General features: G+C 46.1%; 1 protein-coding gene across 1 annotated transcript in view; it reads right to left on the minus strand.

The window, feature by feature from the left end:
• Positions 1-800: 800 nt before the first annotated feature.
• Positions 801-15,428, minus strand: part of LOC119964248 (vesicle-trafficking protein SEC22b-like) — a 52,784-nt gene continuing 38,156 nt past the window's right edge. Inside the window, exons 3-4 of the mRNA XM_038793528.1 lie at positions 11,912-12,072; positions 801-913 (exon numbers count right to left, since the gene is read on the minus strand). Of these exons, the coding sequence (XP_038649456.1) occupies positions 801-913; positions 11,912-12,072 (274 nt within the window). The remainder of the gene's footprint in view (positions 914-11,911; positions 12,073-15,428) is intronic.

Genomic DNA, 15,428 nt, shown 5'->3' on the forward strand with positions numbered 1-15,428 from the left:
GGTGGTTTACATGCACACCACGATCCCTCTGATACTCGGTGATTCCCAGGGTCCTGCTCTTTATCATGTATTCCCTTGCCTTGTTTGCCCTGTCCAAGTACATCATCTCACACGTAGCTGGATTGAATTCCATTTGCCATTAATCAGCCCATCGACTAGCCCGTCTACATCCTCCGATAATCGAAGGCTATCCCCCTCACTATTTACCACCTCAACAATTTTCTGATCATCCGCAAACTTACAGATCACCCTCCTACATTCAGGTCTTAAATCATTTATATAAAGCACAAATAACAAGGGCGCAAACACTGATCCCTGCGGGACCCCACTGGACACAGGTTTCCAGTCAGAAAAACACCCCTCGACCATCACTTTTTGCTTCCTGCCACTCAGGCAATTTTGGATCTAATTTGCCAAATTTCCCTTGGATGGCAGGTTAGGTGGATTGGCCATGCTAAATTGCCCCTAAATGTCCAAAAGGTCAGATTCGGGTTACTGGGTTTACAGGAATATGGTGGAGGGGTGGGCTTTCCAAGGTCCGGTGCCGACTCGATGGGTCAAATGGCCTCCTTCTGCACTGTAAATTTTATGATTCCATGATTCTTACCTTCGCTATCAGTCTCCATGTGGGACCTTATCAAAAGCCTTGCTGAAGTCCAAATTAATTTCCCTCATCTACACAACTGGTCATCTCTTTGAAAAACTCAATCAAGTTGGTGAGACATGATCTCCCCTTACAAAACCATGCTGATTGTTCTTGATTAATCCTTGCCTCTCCAAATGCAGATTAATTCTGACTCTCATATTACTTCCAATAGTTCCCGAGCTTTGACTGACTGGCTGCAGTTTCCTGGTTTATCCCTTCCTCCCTTCTTGAGTACTGGTACCACAATGGCTATCCTCCAGCACTCTCCTGTGGCCAGAAAGGAATTGAAAATTATTGCCAGTATCCCTGCTATTTCCTCCCCTGTCTCACTCAGCAACCTGGGATACATTTAATAATCTTTATAATTCTTTATTAGTGTCACAGGTAGGCTTAAATTAACACTGCAATGAAGTCTCTGTGAAATTCCCCTAGTCACCACACTACGCCGACTGTTCGGGTACACAGAAGGAGAATTCAGAATGTCCAATTCACCCAACAGCACGTCTTTCGGGACTTGTGGGAGGAACTGCAGCACCCGGAGGAAGCTCACGCAGAGATGGGGAGAATGTGCAGACTCCACAGACAGTGACCCAAGCTGAGAGTTGAACCCGGGTCCCTGGCACTGTAAAGCAACAGTTCTAACACTGTGCTACCATGCTGCCCATCTGGCTCTCGATATTTGTCCACCTATAAGCCTCCCAGACCGTTCAGAACCTCTTCTCTGTCTAACCACTCAGAATCTTCTCTCTATGTTAATCTAATTTTATTACAGTCCTTCGCCCTGATTTCTATACCCACACTGACCCTCTCACAGGTGAACACTGACACAAAGTATTCTTCAGAACACTACCTACATCCTGCAGCTCCAGACACAAATTACCACTATGGCCCTTCCCTATTTTCTTTCTGTATCTCTAATATATTTGTAAAACAACTTAGGATTTTCCTTATTTTACCTGCCAGTATCCTTTTATGTCCCCTTTTTGCTCCCCTAATTTCCTTTTTATGTTATCAATGTTCCTCATCTGTCACCTACAATGCTACAGACTAAGGGCTGGATTGCAAAATCAACCAGAGCATTTACTCCCTACAACACACGATCTGGGGGCAGGAGTAGGGCAATTTAGTCCCCCCCACCCCCGAGTCTAAACACCCTCATGGGCTGATCCCATCCTGGTCTCAACTCCACCATCCTGCCCATTCTCCATAACCCTTCAACCCCATGACCAATTATAAATCTGTCTAACTCCTTAAATTTACTCACTGTCGCTGCATCTGGGGTAGCAATTCCACAAATTCACAACCCTCTGGGAGAAATAGTTTCTTCCTCAAATCTGTTTTTAAATTTTCTTATTGAAGATTATGGCCTTTCATTTTAGAATGCCCCACAAGGGGAAGCATCTGTTCCACGTCTACTTTATCCATACCTTTTAGCATCTTGTATATCTCAATTTGATCTCCCCTCATTCTTCTAACCTCTAGAGTGTATAATTTGATTTGATTTATTCTTGTCACATGTATTAGAATACAGTAGTCCCCCGTTATACCGCGCTCCGCAATACCGCGGTTCGCGATATACCGCGGGGGGGCTGATGGACCCCAACTGTCAGTTGTGTCAATTTCAGCGGCCGGCTCCGGAGAAGGAAGCTGCTCTCACTGAAATAATCAGCCCGCCGCTGAAATTGACACTGCCCGCTGCTCTCTCCCTCCAATCCAACTTTTAAGTTTTAATGTTTCTGATTAGAGGGAGAGAGCAAGCCGGCAGTGTCAATTTCAGCGGCCAGCTGATTGTTTCAGTGAGAGCAGTTTCCCTCTCCGGATCAAAGTGAGCCGTCCGCTGAAATTGACACTGCCGGCTGCTCCTCCCTCAATCAGAAACATTAAAACTTAAAAGTTGGATTGGAGGAGAGAGCAGCGGGCAGTGCAATTTCAGCGGCCGGCTCACGTTGAGTCCAGAGAGGGAAGCTGCTCTCACTGAAACAATCAGCTGGCCGCTGAAATTGACACTGCCGAGGGGGGGGAGAAGGGAGGGGGCGGGTGTTGGGGGGGGGAGAAGGGAGGGGGCGGGTGTGGGGGGGGGGAGAAGAGGGGGGCGGGTGTTGGGGGGGAGAGGAGGGGAGGCTGGGTGTTGGGGGGAGGAGGAGGGGGGGCGGGTGTTGGGGGGGTCGGGTGTTGGGGGGGTGCTGGGGGGGGTCGGGTGTTGGGGGGGAGGGGGGGAGAGGAGGGGGGTCGGGTGTGGGGGGGACCCCCCTGCGGTGTGGGGGGAACCCCCCTGGGGTGTGGGGGGACCCCCCTGCGGGTGTGGGGGAGACCCCCCTGCGGGTTTGGGAGACCCCCCTGCGGGGGCGAGCCGGAGGGTGTTGGGGGTAGAGGGGGCGAGCCGGAGGGTGTGGGGGAGAGGGTCTAGTTGGAGGATGTGGGGGAGAGGGGGCAAGCGGAGGAAAAAAAGAACTTGACACTGCCGGCTGCTCTCTCCCTCCAATCAGAAACATTAAACTTAAAAGTTGGATCTGGAGGGAGAGATAGCAGCGGGCAGTGTCAATTTCAGCGGCCGGCTGATTCAGTGAGAGCAGCTTCTCTCCGGATCAAAGTGAGCCGGCCGCTGAAATTTTAATTGGATCCACGAGGGGGTTTAAATTATTTAAAATCTATGCTAGCGCTTCCCATTGTGAGTCTTCTGGGGTTTCTGACCTCTCCCCCAGGCCCCCCCCCCCCCCCCCCCCCCCCCCCCCCCCCCCCCACACCCCACCCCCCCACCCCCCCCCCCCCCCCCCCCCCCCCCCTGTAGACACTCAATGGGAAGCGCTAGCATAGATTTTTAAATAAATTTAAAACCCCCATCATGGATATCCGCGGCTCGGTTACAACGCGGGTGGGGGTCTTGGACCCCAACACCCGCGTTATAAAGGGGGACTACTGTACAATGAAAGTATTGTTTCTTGCATGCTATACTGACAACGCATACCATACATTAGGGAAGGAAGGAGAGACCTGCGGAATGTAATGTTACAGTCATAGCTATGGTACAGAGAAAAGATCAACTTAATACGAGGTAGGTCCATTCAAAAGTCGGATGGCCAGCGGGGAAGAAGCTGTTCTTGAGTCGGTTAGTACGTGACCTCAAACTTTACATCTCTTTGCTGACGGTAGAAGGTGGAAGAGAGCATGGAAGGATGCGTGGGGTCCTTAATTATGCTGGTTGCCTTTCCGAGGCAGCAGGAATTATAGACAGAGTCAATGGATGGGAGGCTGGTTCGCATGATGGACTGGGCTACATTCACAACCTTTTGTAGTTTCCTATGGTCTTGGGCAGAGCAGGATCCATACCAAGCTGTGATACAACCAGAAAGAATGCTTTCAAAGGTGCACCTGTAAAGGTTGGTGAGAGCTGTAGCTGACATGCCACATTTCCTTAGTCTTCTGAGAAAGTAGAGTAGTTGGTGGGCTTTCTTAACTATAGCGTCGGCATGGGGGGGACCAGGACAGGTTGTTGGTAATTTGGATACCTAAAAACTTGAAGCTCTCGACCCTTTCTGCTTTGTTCCCATTGATGTAGACAGGCGTATGCGCTCCTCTATGCTTCCTAAAGTCGACGACAATCTCCTTCGTTTTGTTGACATTGAGGGAGAGATTATTGTCATCGCACCAGTTCACCAGATTCTCTCTCATTCCTGTACACTGTCTTGTCATTGTTTGAAATCCGACCCACTACGGTGGTGCCATCAGCAAATTTGAAAATCGAGTTGGAGGGGAATTTAGCCACACAGTCAGATGTATAAGGAATATAGTAGCGGGCTGAGGACACAGCCTTGTGGGGCACCGGTGTTGAGGACGATCATGGAGGAGGTGTTGTTGCCTATCCTTACTGATTGTGGTCTGTGGGTTAGAAAGTTCAGGATCCAGTCGCAGAGGGAGGAGCCGAGGCCCAGGCCATGGAGTTTGGAGATGAGTTTCGTAGGAATAATGGTGTTGAAGGCTGAGATGTCTTGGGATTAGATTGTTTATTGTCACGTGTACCAAGGTATAGTGAAAAGTATTTTTCTGCAAGCAGCTCAACAAATCATTAAGTACATAGAACATAGAACATAGAACATTACAGCGCAGTACGGGCCCTTCGGCCCTCGATGTTGCGCCGACCTGTTGAAACTATCTGAAGCCTATCTGACCTACACTATTCCATTTTCATCAATATGTCTATCCGTGACCACTTAAATGCCCTTAAAGTTGGCGAGTCTACTACTGTTGCAGGCAGGGCGGTTTCCACCACCCCTACTACTCTCTGAGTAAAGAAACTGCCCTCTGACATCTGTTCCTATATCTATCACCCCTCAATTTAAAGCTATGTCCCCTCGTGTTGGTCATCACCATCCGAGGAAAAAGACTCTCAATGTTCACCCTATCTAACCGTCTGACTATCTATATGTCTCTATTAAGTCACCCCTCAGCCTTCTCCTCTCTAACGAAAACAACCTCAATTCCGAGCCTTTCCTCGTAAGACCTTCTCTCCATACCAGGCAACATCCTAGTAAATCTCCTCTGAACCCTTTCCAAAGCTTCCACATCCTTCCTATAATGTGGTGACCAGAACTGCACGCAGTACTCCAGGTGCGGTCCGCACCAGAGTTATGTACAGCTGCAGCATGAACCTTGTGGTTCCGAAACTCAATCCCCCTGCTTATAAGGGCTAGCACACCATATGCCTTCTTAACAGCCCTATTAACCTGGGTGGCAACTTTCAAGGATTTATGTACCTGGATGCCGAGATCTCTCTGTTCATCTACACTACCAGAATCTTGCCATTAGCCCAGTACTCTGCAGTCCTGTTACTCCTATTCCAAAGTGAACCACCTCACACTTTTCCGCATTAAACTCCATCTGCCACCTCTGAGCCCAGCTCTGCAGCTTATCTATGTCCCTCTGTATCCTATAACATCCTTCAGCACTATCCACAACTCCACCGACCTTCGTGTCATCTGCAAATTTACTAACCCATCCTTCTACAACCCTCTTCCCAGGTCATTTATAAAAATGACAACAGCAGTGGCCCCAAACAGATCCTTGCGGTACACCACTAGTAACTGAACTCCAGGATGAACATTTGCCATCAACCACCACCCTCTGTCTTCTTTCAGCTAGCCAATACTGATCCAAACCGCTAAATCACCTTCAATTCCATACTCCCTTCACTTCTTCTGCCAATAGACTACCGTGGGAACCTTATCAAACGCCCTTACTGAATCCATATACACCACATCAACAGCTTTACCCTCCTTCCACCTGTTTGGTCACCATCTCAAAAAACTCAATAAGGTTTGTGAGGCATGACCTACCCTTCACAAAACCGTGTTGAGTATCGCTAATCAACTTGTTCTTTTCAAGATGATTATAAACCCTATCTCTTATAACCTTTTCCAACATTTTACCCACAACCGAAGTAAGGCTCACAGGTCTATAATTACCAGGGTTGTCTCTACTCCCCTTCTTGAACAAGGGGACAACATTTGCTATCCTCCAGTCTTCCGGCACTATTCCTGTCGACAAAGACGACATAAAGATCAAGGACAAAGGCTCTGCAATCTCCTCCCTGGCTTCCCAGAGAATCCTAGGATAAATCCCATCTGGCCCAGGGGACTTATCTATTTTGACATTTTCTAAAATTGCTAACACCTCCTCCTTTTGAACCTCAATTCCATCTAGCCTGGTCGACTGAACCTGAGTGTTCTCCTCGACAACATCGTCTTTCTCCAGTGTAAACACTGACGAAAAATATCCATTTAATGCTTCCCCTATCTCCTCTGATTCCACACACAACTTTCCACTACTATCCTTGATTGGCCCTAATCTTACTCTAGTCATTCTTTTGTTCCTGATATACCTATAGAAAGCCTTAGGGTTTTCCTTGATCCTATCCACCAACGACTTTTCGTGTCCTCTCCTCGCTCTTCTTAACTCTCCCTTTAGGTCCTTCCTGGCTAACTTGTAACTCTCAAGTGCCCTAACTGAGCCTTCATGTCTCATCCTAACATAAGCCTTCTTCTTCCTCTTGACAAGTGCTTCAACTTCCTTAGTAAACCACGGTTCCCTGCTCGACAACTTCCTCCCTGCCTGACAGGTACATACTTATCAAGGACACGCAGTAGCTGTTCCTTGAAAAAGCTCCACATTCCGATTGTACCCATCCCCTGCAGTTCCTTCCCCATCCTATACATCCTAAATCTTGCCGAATAGCATCATAATTGCCTTTCCCCCAGCTATTATTCTTGCCTTGCGGTATATACCTGTCCCTGCCCATTGCTAATGTAAACATAACCGAGTTGTGATCACTATCACCAAAGTGCTCACCTACATCTAAATCGAACACCTGGCCGGGTTCATTACCCAGTACCAAATCCAATGTGGCCTCGCCCCTTGTTGGCCTGTCTACATACTGTGTCAGAAAACCCTCCTGCACACACTGCACAAAAACTGACCCATCTATAGTACTCGAACTATAGTATTTCCAGTCAATATTTGGAAAGCTAAAGTCCCCCATAACAACTACCCTGTTACTCTCGCTCCTGTCAAGAATGAAAAGAAAAGGAAATAAAAGTAAATACATAATAGGGCAACAGAAGGTACACTATGTAACTACATATCACCGACATCAGGTGAAGCATACAGGGGTGTAGTGTTAATGAAGACAGACCATAAGAGGGTCATTTAGGAGTCTGGTAACAGCGGGGAAGAAGCTGTATTTGAAGCTATAGCCAATAAGTAAGAGTCTGACATAGGTGTCTTTGTTATCTAGGTGTTCCATTGTTGAGTGCAGGACCAGGGATATGGCTGTGGACCTGTAGGCAAACTGTAGTGGATCAAGGCAATTCGGGAGACTGAGTTGATTCGTGCCATGACTAACCTTTCGAAGCACTTCATGATGATGGATGTCAGAGCCACTGGACGATGGTCATTAAGGCACGCTGCTTGGCTTTTCTTTGGTCCAGGGGTGATGGTCCTCCATCGTGAAGCAGATTGTCGTAAAGAGAGGTTGAAGATGTCTGAGAGTACCCCCGCCAGCTGATCTGCGCAAGACCTGAGTGTTCGTCTAGGTACCCATCCGGGCCAGTGGCCTTCTGTGGGTTAACCTTCGAGAAGGCTGCTCTGACATCTGCAATGGTGATCTCAGACACAGTTCATCCGAGGCTTCCAGGGTGGAGGGCTTGCTCTCACTGAACTCTTGCTCAAAGCGGGCATAGAATGCGTTGAGATCATCAGGTGCATTGAGCCGCCGATTTTACATGCGTCCATCTTGTAGCCCGTTATGTCTTGCAGACCTTACGTTGACAGCAGGGAATCGTGTGGCTAACCTGGGACCGAGCTTGGTCCGGTACTGTCTTTTGGCATCTTTGATAGATTTCCTAAGATCATATCTGGCTTTTTGTATAGGTCAGGGTCGCCTGACTTGAACGCCTAGACCTAGACTTCAGCAAGCAGTGGATATCCTGTTCATCCAGGGTTTCCGGTTGGGAAACAGACGGATTTGCTTCTTTGACACACAGTCTTCTACACACTTACTGATGAAGTCAGTTACTGTAGTGGCGTACTCGTTCAGGCTGGTCGCAGGGTTTTTAAATACTGACCAGTCCAGTGACTCTAGGAGATCATCAGATTCCTCAGACCAACAATGCACGACATTCTTTGAAGGATTCTCCCATTTCACTTTTTGCTTATAAGCAGGAGCACAGCCTTGTGGTCAGGTTTGCTAAAGTGTGGGCGGGCGATAGAGTGATACACATGTTTGATATTTGTGTACCAGTGGTCCAGGATGTTTGGGCCTCTGGTGGAACAGGTGACGCGTTGGTGGTAACTTGGTAGTACGCTCTTGAGCTTGGCCTGATTGAAGTCCCCAGCCAAGATGAACAGTCCTAAACTGCTCGATCTCTCTTCATACAACAAACCCCTCATCTCTGGAATCAATCTAGTGAACCTCCTCTGAACTGCCCCCAATGCCACTACATCTTTCCTCAAATAAGGGGGACCAAAACTGTGCACAATACTCCAGGTGCAGTCCTACCAATGCCTTGTATAGTTGCAACAACACTTTCTTATCTTTATATGCAATTCCTTTTTCTATAAATACCAACATTCCATTTGCTTTCCTTATTATCTGCTGCACTTGCATGTTCGTTTTGTGTGACTCGTGCACAAGGACACCCAGATGAAAAATGAAAATGAAATGAAATGAAAATCGCTTATTGTCACAAGTAGGCTTCAAATGAAGTTACTGTGAAAAGCCCTGAGTCGCCACATTCCGGTGCCTGTTCGGGGAGGCTGGTACGGATTTGAACCGTGCTGCTGGCCTGCCTTGGTCTGCTTTAAAAAGCCAGCGATTTAGCCCAGTGTGGTAAACCAGCCCCTGCAGATCCTTCTGCATCGGAGTTCCCCGAAGTCTCTCCCTATTTACATAATAATTGCTTTTTCATTTTTTAACCATAATGCATGACCTCACACTTATCCACGTTAAACTCCATCTGTCACATTTGGTCCCACTCTCTTAACCTTACTATATCCATTTGTACGGTTTGTATTTCCTCTAAATGAGTATTTTCGTCTGTATTCACACAGGAAAAAGACAAAGTTGTCGAGGAGAATACTGAGATACAGGCTACTAGACTAGAAGGGCTTGAGGTTCATAAGAGGAGGTGTTAGCGATTCTGGAAAGTGTGAAAATAGATAAGTCCCCTGGGCCGGATGGGATTTATCCTAGGATTCTCTGGGAAGCTAGGGAGGAGATTGCTGAGCCTTTGGCTTTGATCTGTAAGTCATCTTTGTCTACATGAATAGTGCCAGAAGACTGGAGGATAGCAAATGTTGTCCCCTTGTTCAAGAAGGGGAGTAGAGATAATTCCGGTAACTATAGGCCAGTGAGCCTTACTTCTGTTGTCGGCAAAGTCTTGGAAAGGTTTATAAGAGATAGAATGTATAATCATCTGGAAAGGAATAATTTGATTAGAGATAGTCAACATGGATTTGTGAAGGGTAGGTCGTGCCTCACAACCTCATTGAGTTCTTTGAGAAGGTGACCAAACAGGTGGATGAGGGTAAAGCAGTTGATGTGGTGTATGTGGATTCAGTAAAGCGTTTGATAAGATTCCCCACGGTAGGCTATTGCAGAAAATAGAGGCATGGGATTCAGGGTGATTTAGCAGTTTGGATCAGAAATTGGCTAGCTGATAGAAGACAAAGGGTGGTGGTTGATGGGAAATGTTTTGACTGGTGTCCAGTTACTAGTGGTGTACCACAAGGATCTGTTTTGGGGCCGCTACTGTTTGTCATTTTTATAAATGACTTGGAGGAGGGCGTAGAAGGATGGGTGAATAAATTTGCAGATGACACTAAGTCGATGGAGTGTGGACAGTGCAGAAGGATGTTACAAGTACAGAGGGACATAGATAAGCTGCAGAGCTGGGCTGACAGGTGGCAAATGGAGTTTAAAACAGAAGTGTGAGGTGATTCATTTGGAAGGAATAACAGGAGACAGAGTTTCTGGGCTAATGGTAAGATTCTTGGTAGTGTAGACGAGCCGAGAGATCTCAGTGTCCATGTCCATAGATCCCTGAAAGTTGCCACCCAAGTTGAGAGGGTTGTTAGGAAGGCGTACGGTGTGTTTGCTTTTATTGGTAGAGGAATGAGTTTCGGAGCCATGAGGTCATGTTGCAGTTGTACAAACGTCTGGTGCGGCCGCATTTGGAGTATTGCGTGCAGTTCTGGTCGCCACATTATAGGAAGGATGTGGAAGCATTGGAAGGGGTACAGGAGGAGATTTACAAGGATGTTGCCTGGTATGGGTGGAAGATCTTATGAGGAAAGGCTGAAGGACTGGAGGCTGTTTTCGTTAGAGAGAAGAAGGTTAAGAGGTGACTTAATTGAGGCATACAAGATGATCAGAGGATTAGATAGGGTGGACATTGAGAGCCTTTTTCCTCATATTGTGATGTCCAGCACGAGGGGACATAGCTTTAAATGAGGGGAGATAGATATAGGACAGATGTCAGAGGTAGGTTCTTTACTCAGAGAGTAGTAAGGGCCTGGATGCCCTGCCTGCAACATTAGTGGACTTGCCAACACTAAACGCATTCAAATGGTCATTGGATAGGCATAATGGACGATAAGGGAATAGTGTAGAGGGACTTTAGAGGGGTTTCACAGGGACGGTGCAACATCGAGGGCCGAAGGCTTGTACTGCGCTGTAATGTTCTATGTTCATTGCAACTTACTGTCCCACTATTTTGCGTCATCTGCAAATTTGGCTATCGAACCTTCCATTCCTTTATCCAAGTCGTTAATATAGACTGTATTTTATCGGCCCAAGGACCGATCTCTATGGCACCCCACTAGTTACATCTTGCCATCCAGAAAAGACCGATTTATCCCAACTCTGTCTCCTGTCCATCAGCCAGTCTTCTATCCAAGCTAATAAGTTACCCCTAATCCCATGTGATCTCACCTTGTGAATTAACCTTCTGTGCGGCACATTATATTATTAGTTTTAAAAAAGTAGTACTGGAGAAATTAATAGGACTGAAGGTTGGTAAATCCCAGTGGATGATCTATATCCCAAAGTGTTGAAAGAGATGGCTGTTGAGATAGTTTGGATGCTTCGGTGATCACCTTTAATATTCTGCAGATTTTGGAATGAAGCTCACAGACTGAAGGGTAAAATGTAACCCTACTATTTAAGAAATGAGAAATTGCAGACCTGTTAGCCTGACATCACTGTAGGGAAGATACCAGAATCTATTACAACTGGACACTGACTGGACAGATTCTGAAAGGGAAATTATGTTTTAACAAACCTGTTTCTTTAAAAGATGTTAATAGGATAAAGGGAAAACCAGCAGATGTGTTGTTTGTGGATTTTCTGAAGGCTTCCTCCCCCCATATCCTTTGATCCCTTTCACCCCCAGTTATATCAAGCTCCTTCTTGAAAACATACAATATTTTGGCCTCAACTACTTGGAGGTAGTGAATTCCACAGGCCGCCCTCCCTCTGGGTAAAGAGATTTCTCCTCATCTCATGCCTAAACGGTTTACCCCGTATCCTCAGACTGTGGAGTTTGCACGTTCTCCCCAAGAGTTGATGTTGTGAATCAAAATCTGACTCTTCTTCAGAACACAAGGAGTTCACTGAGATAGCTTTAGTTTTCATAATCTGTCCCTTCAGGTGAGAAGAAACAATTGTGGGGTGTTCGAGAGGCAATACAAAAAGACATGTGATCGTACACTCACCAAATTCAATGAAAGAGTAAGGACGAGAGACTGTCGGGACCTTCCTCCCATGCTGTTCGTCAAACTCTGCCTGCAGGTCCTCCAGATAAGCAAAAGACAATTTCTTTGGGTACGCTGCCTCGCACAAGACCAGATAGCAAACTCCCTTCTCTATGACATAGCTGCAAAACAGAGACATTCTGCTAAGGGATAGGTTTGTGGAAAGTGAAATTGCAACTCCTATTACAGGAACTCTTTGAACACACCAAAAATATACCCAGGAAATTTGCAACAGAGGAAGCTATTCTGGCCCATTATACGGGCAGTTCTGGCACTTGTGTTAAATGTTATATTTTTAAATATATATATTGTATTGTACATCTGCTGCAGAAATGCTATTAAAAGTCGACGTTCAGGTACATTTATTTTTTTAAAATTCTGGATTAACATACCAGTAGATTTGGTCTGCAACATGTGCAATTAAGATGTCATAAAGTAAGATAATTCATTCTAACCATGTATGTGTTTACCAATATACGGCCCTATGGAATTTTGTTATGATTCCTAGAGATTCCCTGGAGGGTGGATAATTGGAGACATTGTGCTTAGGTTTAGGTAGCAACTTAGGGGATACGAGTTGTATAAAGATGGTGTAATTAATGGGAGGAACCAGGTCTGCAGCAGACAGTTTAGTTTTAGTCTCCAAAAGATAGCAAGATTGGTTTACAGGCAGTGTCTGACACGACATAAACACTCACTGATGTACATCTAACTGGCCCCATCTACCTGGTTCCCACTGGAGCCTCTATACCATCGCCTATAAGACGGATTTATCTCTGCAAGCCGACGTCAGTGCGTGAAGTCAACATCACCGGAAAAGTGAATTATACAGCACCGATTTTCAAACTACTGCCCTCTGTGAAGGAAAAGCTCTTTGATTCACGACTGCGTAACCCATGTGAAACAATAATTCTTTCTCTGTGATCTTTGCCCCCTATGTCTTTCTTTTCTCTGTCTCTCTTTCACGGTATGTGTGCACAGGAACCATTGTTGCAACCCTCCTCTTGCGTTTTGAAAATGTGAAAATAAACTAACCCATTGACTTCCTCCTATCTAGAGTTTTCTGTGGGGTACTTAACGTGTGTCAGGTATGGGAATTTGAAAGGTGAGGCTTTAGCAGCCCTCAGCACAGAGAAACTGGAGACCAGTGTCTTCTCATTGCAATAATAGGTCATCTTATACCTGAGCACTGGAGATTGTGAGGGAAGCCTGCAGGTATAATATAGATCCATACGAGTAGTCCCCTGAAGGATGCCACCAATTGGTAATGCAGAAGAGCAGGGGAGACTCTGACTCTCACACCTACCCCTTAAAAGGGCAGAACACTAATTGTGTCTGAGCCAGAAAAACTCCCTCAGAGCTTCTGGAGTTTTGTCCTTACAGGAACAGTGCCCCCTACCTGTCCCAAAATGTGAACCTTGGGTGACTTGTCTGTGTGGAGTTTGTACTTTCTCCCAGTGTCTGCATGGGTTTCCTCCAGGTGCTCCAGTTTCCTCCCACAGTCTAAAGAAGCACAGATTAGGTGCATAGGGCATGCTAAAATTGCCCCCTTGTGTCCAAATATTCGACGGGGGTTAGATAGGGTGGGGGAGTGGGCCCAGGTCGGGTGCTCTTTCAGAAGGTCGGTGCAGACTCAATGGACCAAATGGGCTCCTTCTGCATTGTAGGGATTCTACGATTCGACTGCTCCGGGACAGGGGCCACTCAGTCTTCAACATTGGAGAAAGACCTAAACCTATCCAGAGTCCTCCCTGAAGGCTAAAACCTTGATCGGTAGAGTGGGAGGAGGATCTGTATTTGAACCCCTCCACAAGATCCACCTACAGTGTGACCTTATTTCAGGCCCTGTCATGGTAGGAATTGTCCCTGCACTACAAGACGCAGGAATCGATTTCCTCCTTGTGAATGATTAGGCTGGCATCAAGGGGCCAGTATCAACCAGCAAAAATCTTCAGATAAGCAGAATGCTGCAGAGGGTCCAGAGGCCCAAAAGAGTGAAATAACACCCTTGAACATTGAGTGAAGCTGCTCAAATGTAGCAAACCGAAACCCAGCCAGTAAAGTTAAAAAACGAAACATACTCACAGAATATCCCCAAGTTAACAAGGACCACAAAGGTCCTCAAGCAGGGAGATATTGTGCGCGTGATATCAGTGTCAGACACTGCCTGTGCATCAGTGATTATAGCATCAGATACTGTCTGTACATCAGTGTCAGACACTGCCTGTGTATCAGTGATTATTGTCAGATACTGTCTGTATATCAGTGTCAGACACTGCCTGTGTATCAGTGATTGCAGCATCAGATACTGTCTGTATATCAGTGTCAGACACTGCCTGTGTATCAGTGATTATATTCAGATACTGTCTGCTTGTGTATCAATGATTACAGTGTTAGATACTCCCTGTGTATCAGGGTCAGATCTCCCTGTGTATCAATGCCAGATACTGCTTGTGTATCAGTAATTACAGTGTTAGATACTCCCTGTGTATCAGTATCAGATACTGCCTGTATATCAATGTCAGATACTGCCTGTATATCAATGTCAGATACTGCCTGTATATCAGTGTCAGATGCTGCCTGTATACCAGTGTCAGATACTGCTTGTGTATCAATGATTACAGTGTTAGATACTCCCTGTGTATCAAGGTCAGATCTCCCTGTGCATCAACGTCAGATGCTACTTGTGAATCAGTAATTACAACTTCAGAAACTGCTTGTATAAGTGTCAGTCACTGCCTGTATATCAGGGAGTATTTATGCAGTGTCAGTCACGGCCTGTACACCAGGGAGTATCAATACAGTGCCAGTCACTGCCTGTACATCAGGGAGTATTCATACATTATCAGACACTGCCCGTATATCAGGGAGAATTTATACAGTGTCAGACACTGCCCATATATCAGGGAGTATTTATACATTATCAGACACTGCCCGTATATCAGGGAGAATTTATACAGTGTCAGACACTGCCCATATATCAGGGAGTATTTATACAGTGTCAGACACTGCCCATATATCAGGGAGTATTTATACAGTGTCAGACACTGGCCATATATCAGGGAGTATTTATACAGTGTGAGACACTGCCCGTACATCGGAGTATTTATACAGTGTCAGACACTGCCCATATATCAGGGAGTACTTATACAGTGTCAGACACTGCCCATATATCAGGGAGTATTTATAGTGTCAGACACTGCCCATATATCAGGGAGTATTTATACAGTGTCAGACACTGCCCATATATCAGGGAGTATTTATACAGTGTGAGACACTGCCCGTACATCAGAGTATTTATACAGTGTCAGACACTGCCCATATATCAGGGAGTATTTATACAGTGTGAGACACTGCCCGTACATCGGAGTATTTATACAGTGTCAGACACTGCCCATATATCAGGGAGTATTTATACAGTGCGAGACACTGCCCGTACATCAGGGAGTATTTATACAGTGTCAGACACTGCCCATAT

This window comes from Scyliorhinus canicula, chromosome 4 (assembly GCF_902713615.1).
Source record: "Scyliorhinus canicula chromosome 4, sScyCan1.1, whole genome shotgun sequence".
Taxonomy (NCBI): domain Eukaryota; kingdom Metazoa; phylum Chordata; class Chondrichthyes; order Carcharhiniformes; family Scyliorhinidae; genus Scyliorhinus; species Scyliorhinus canicula.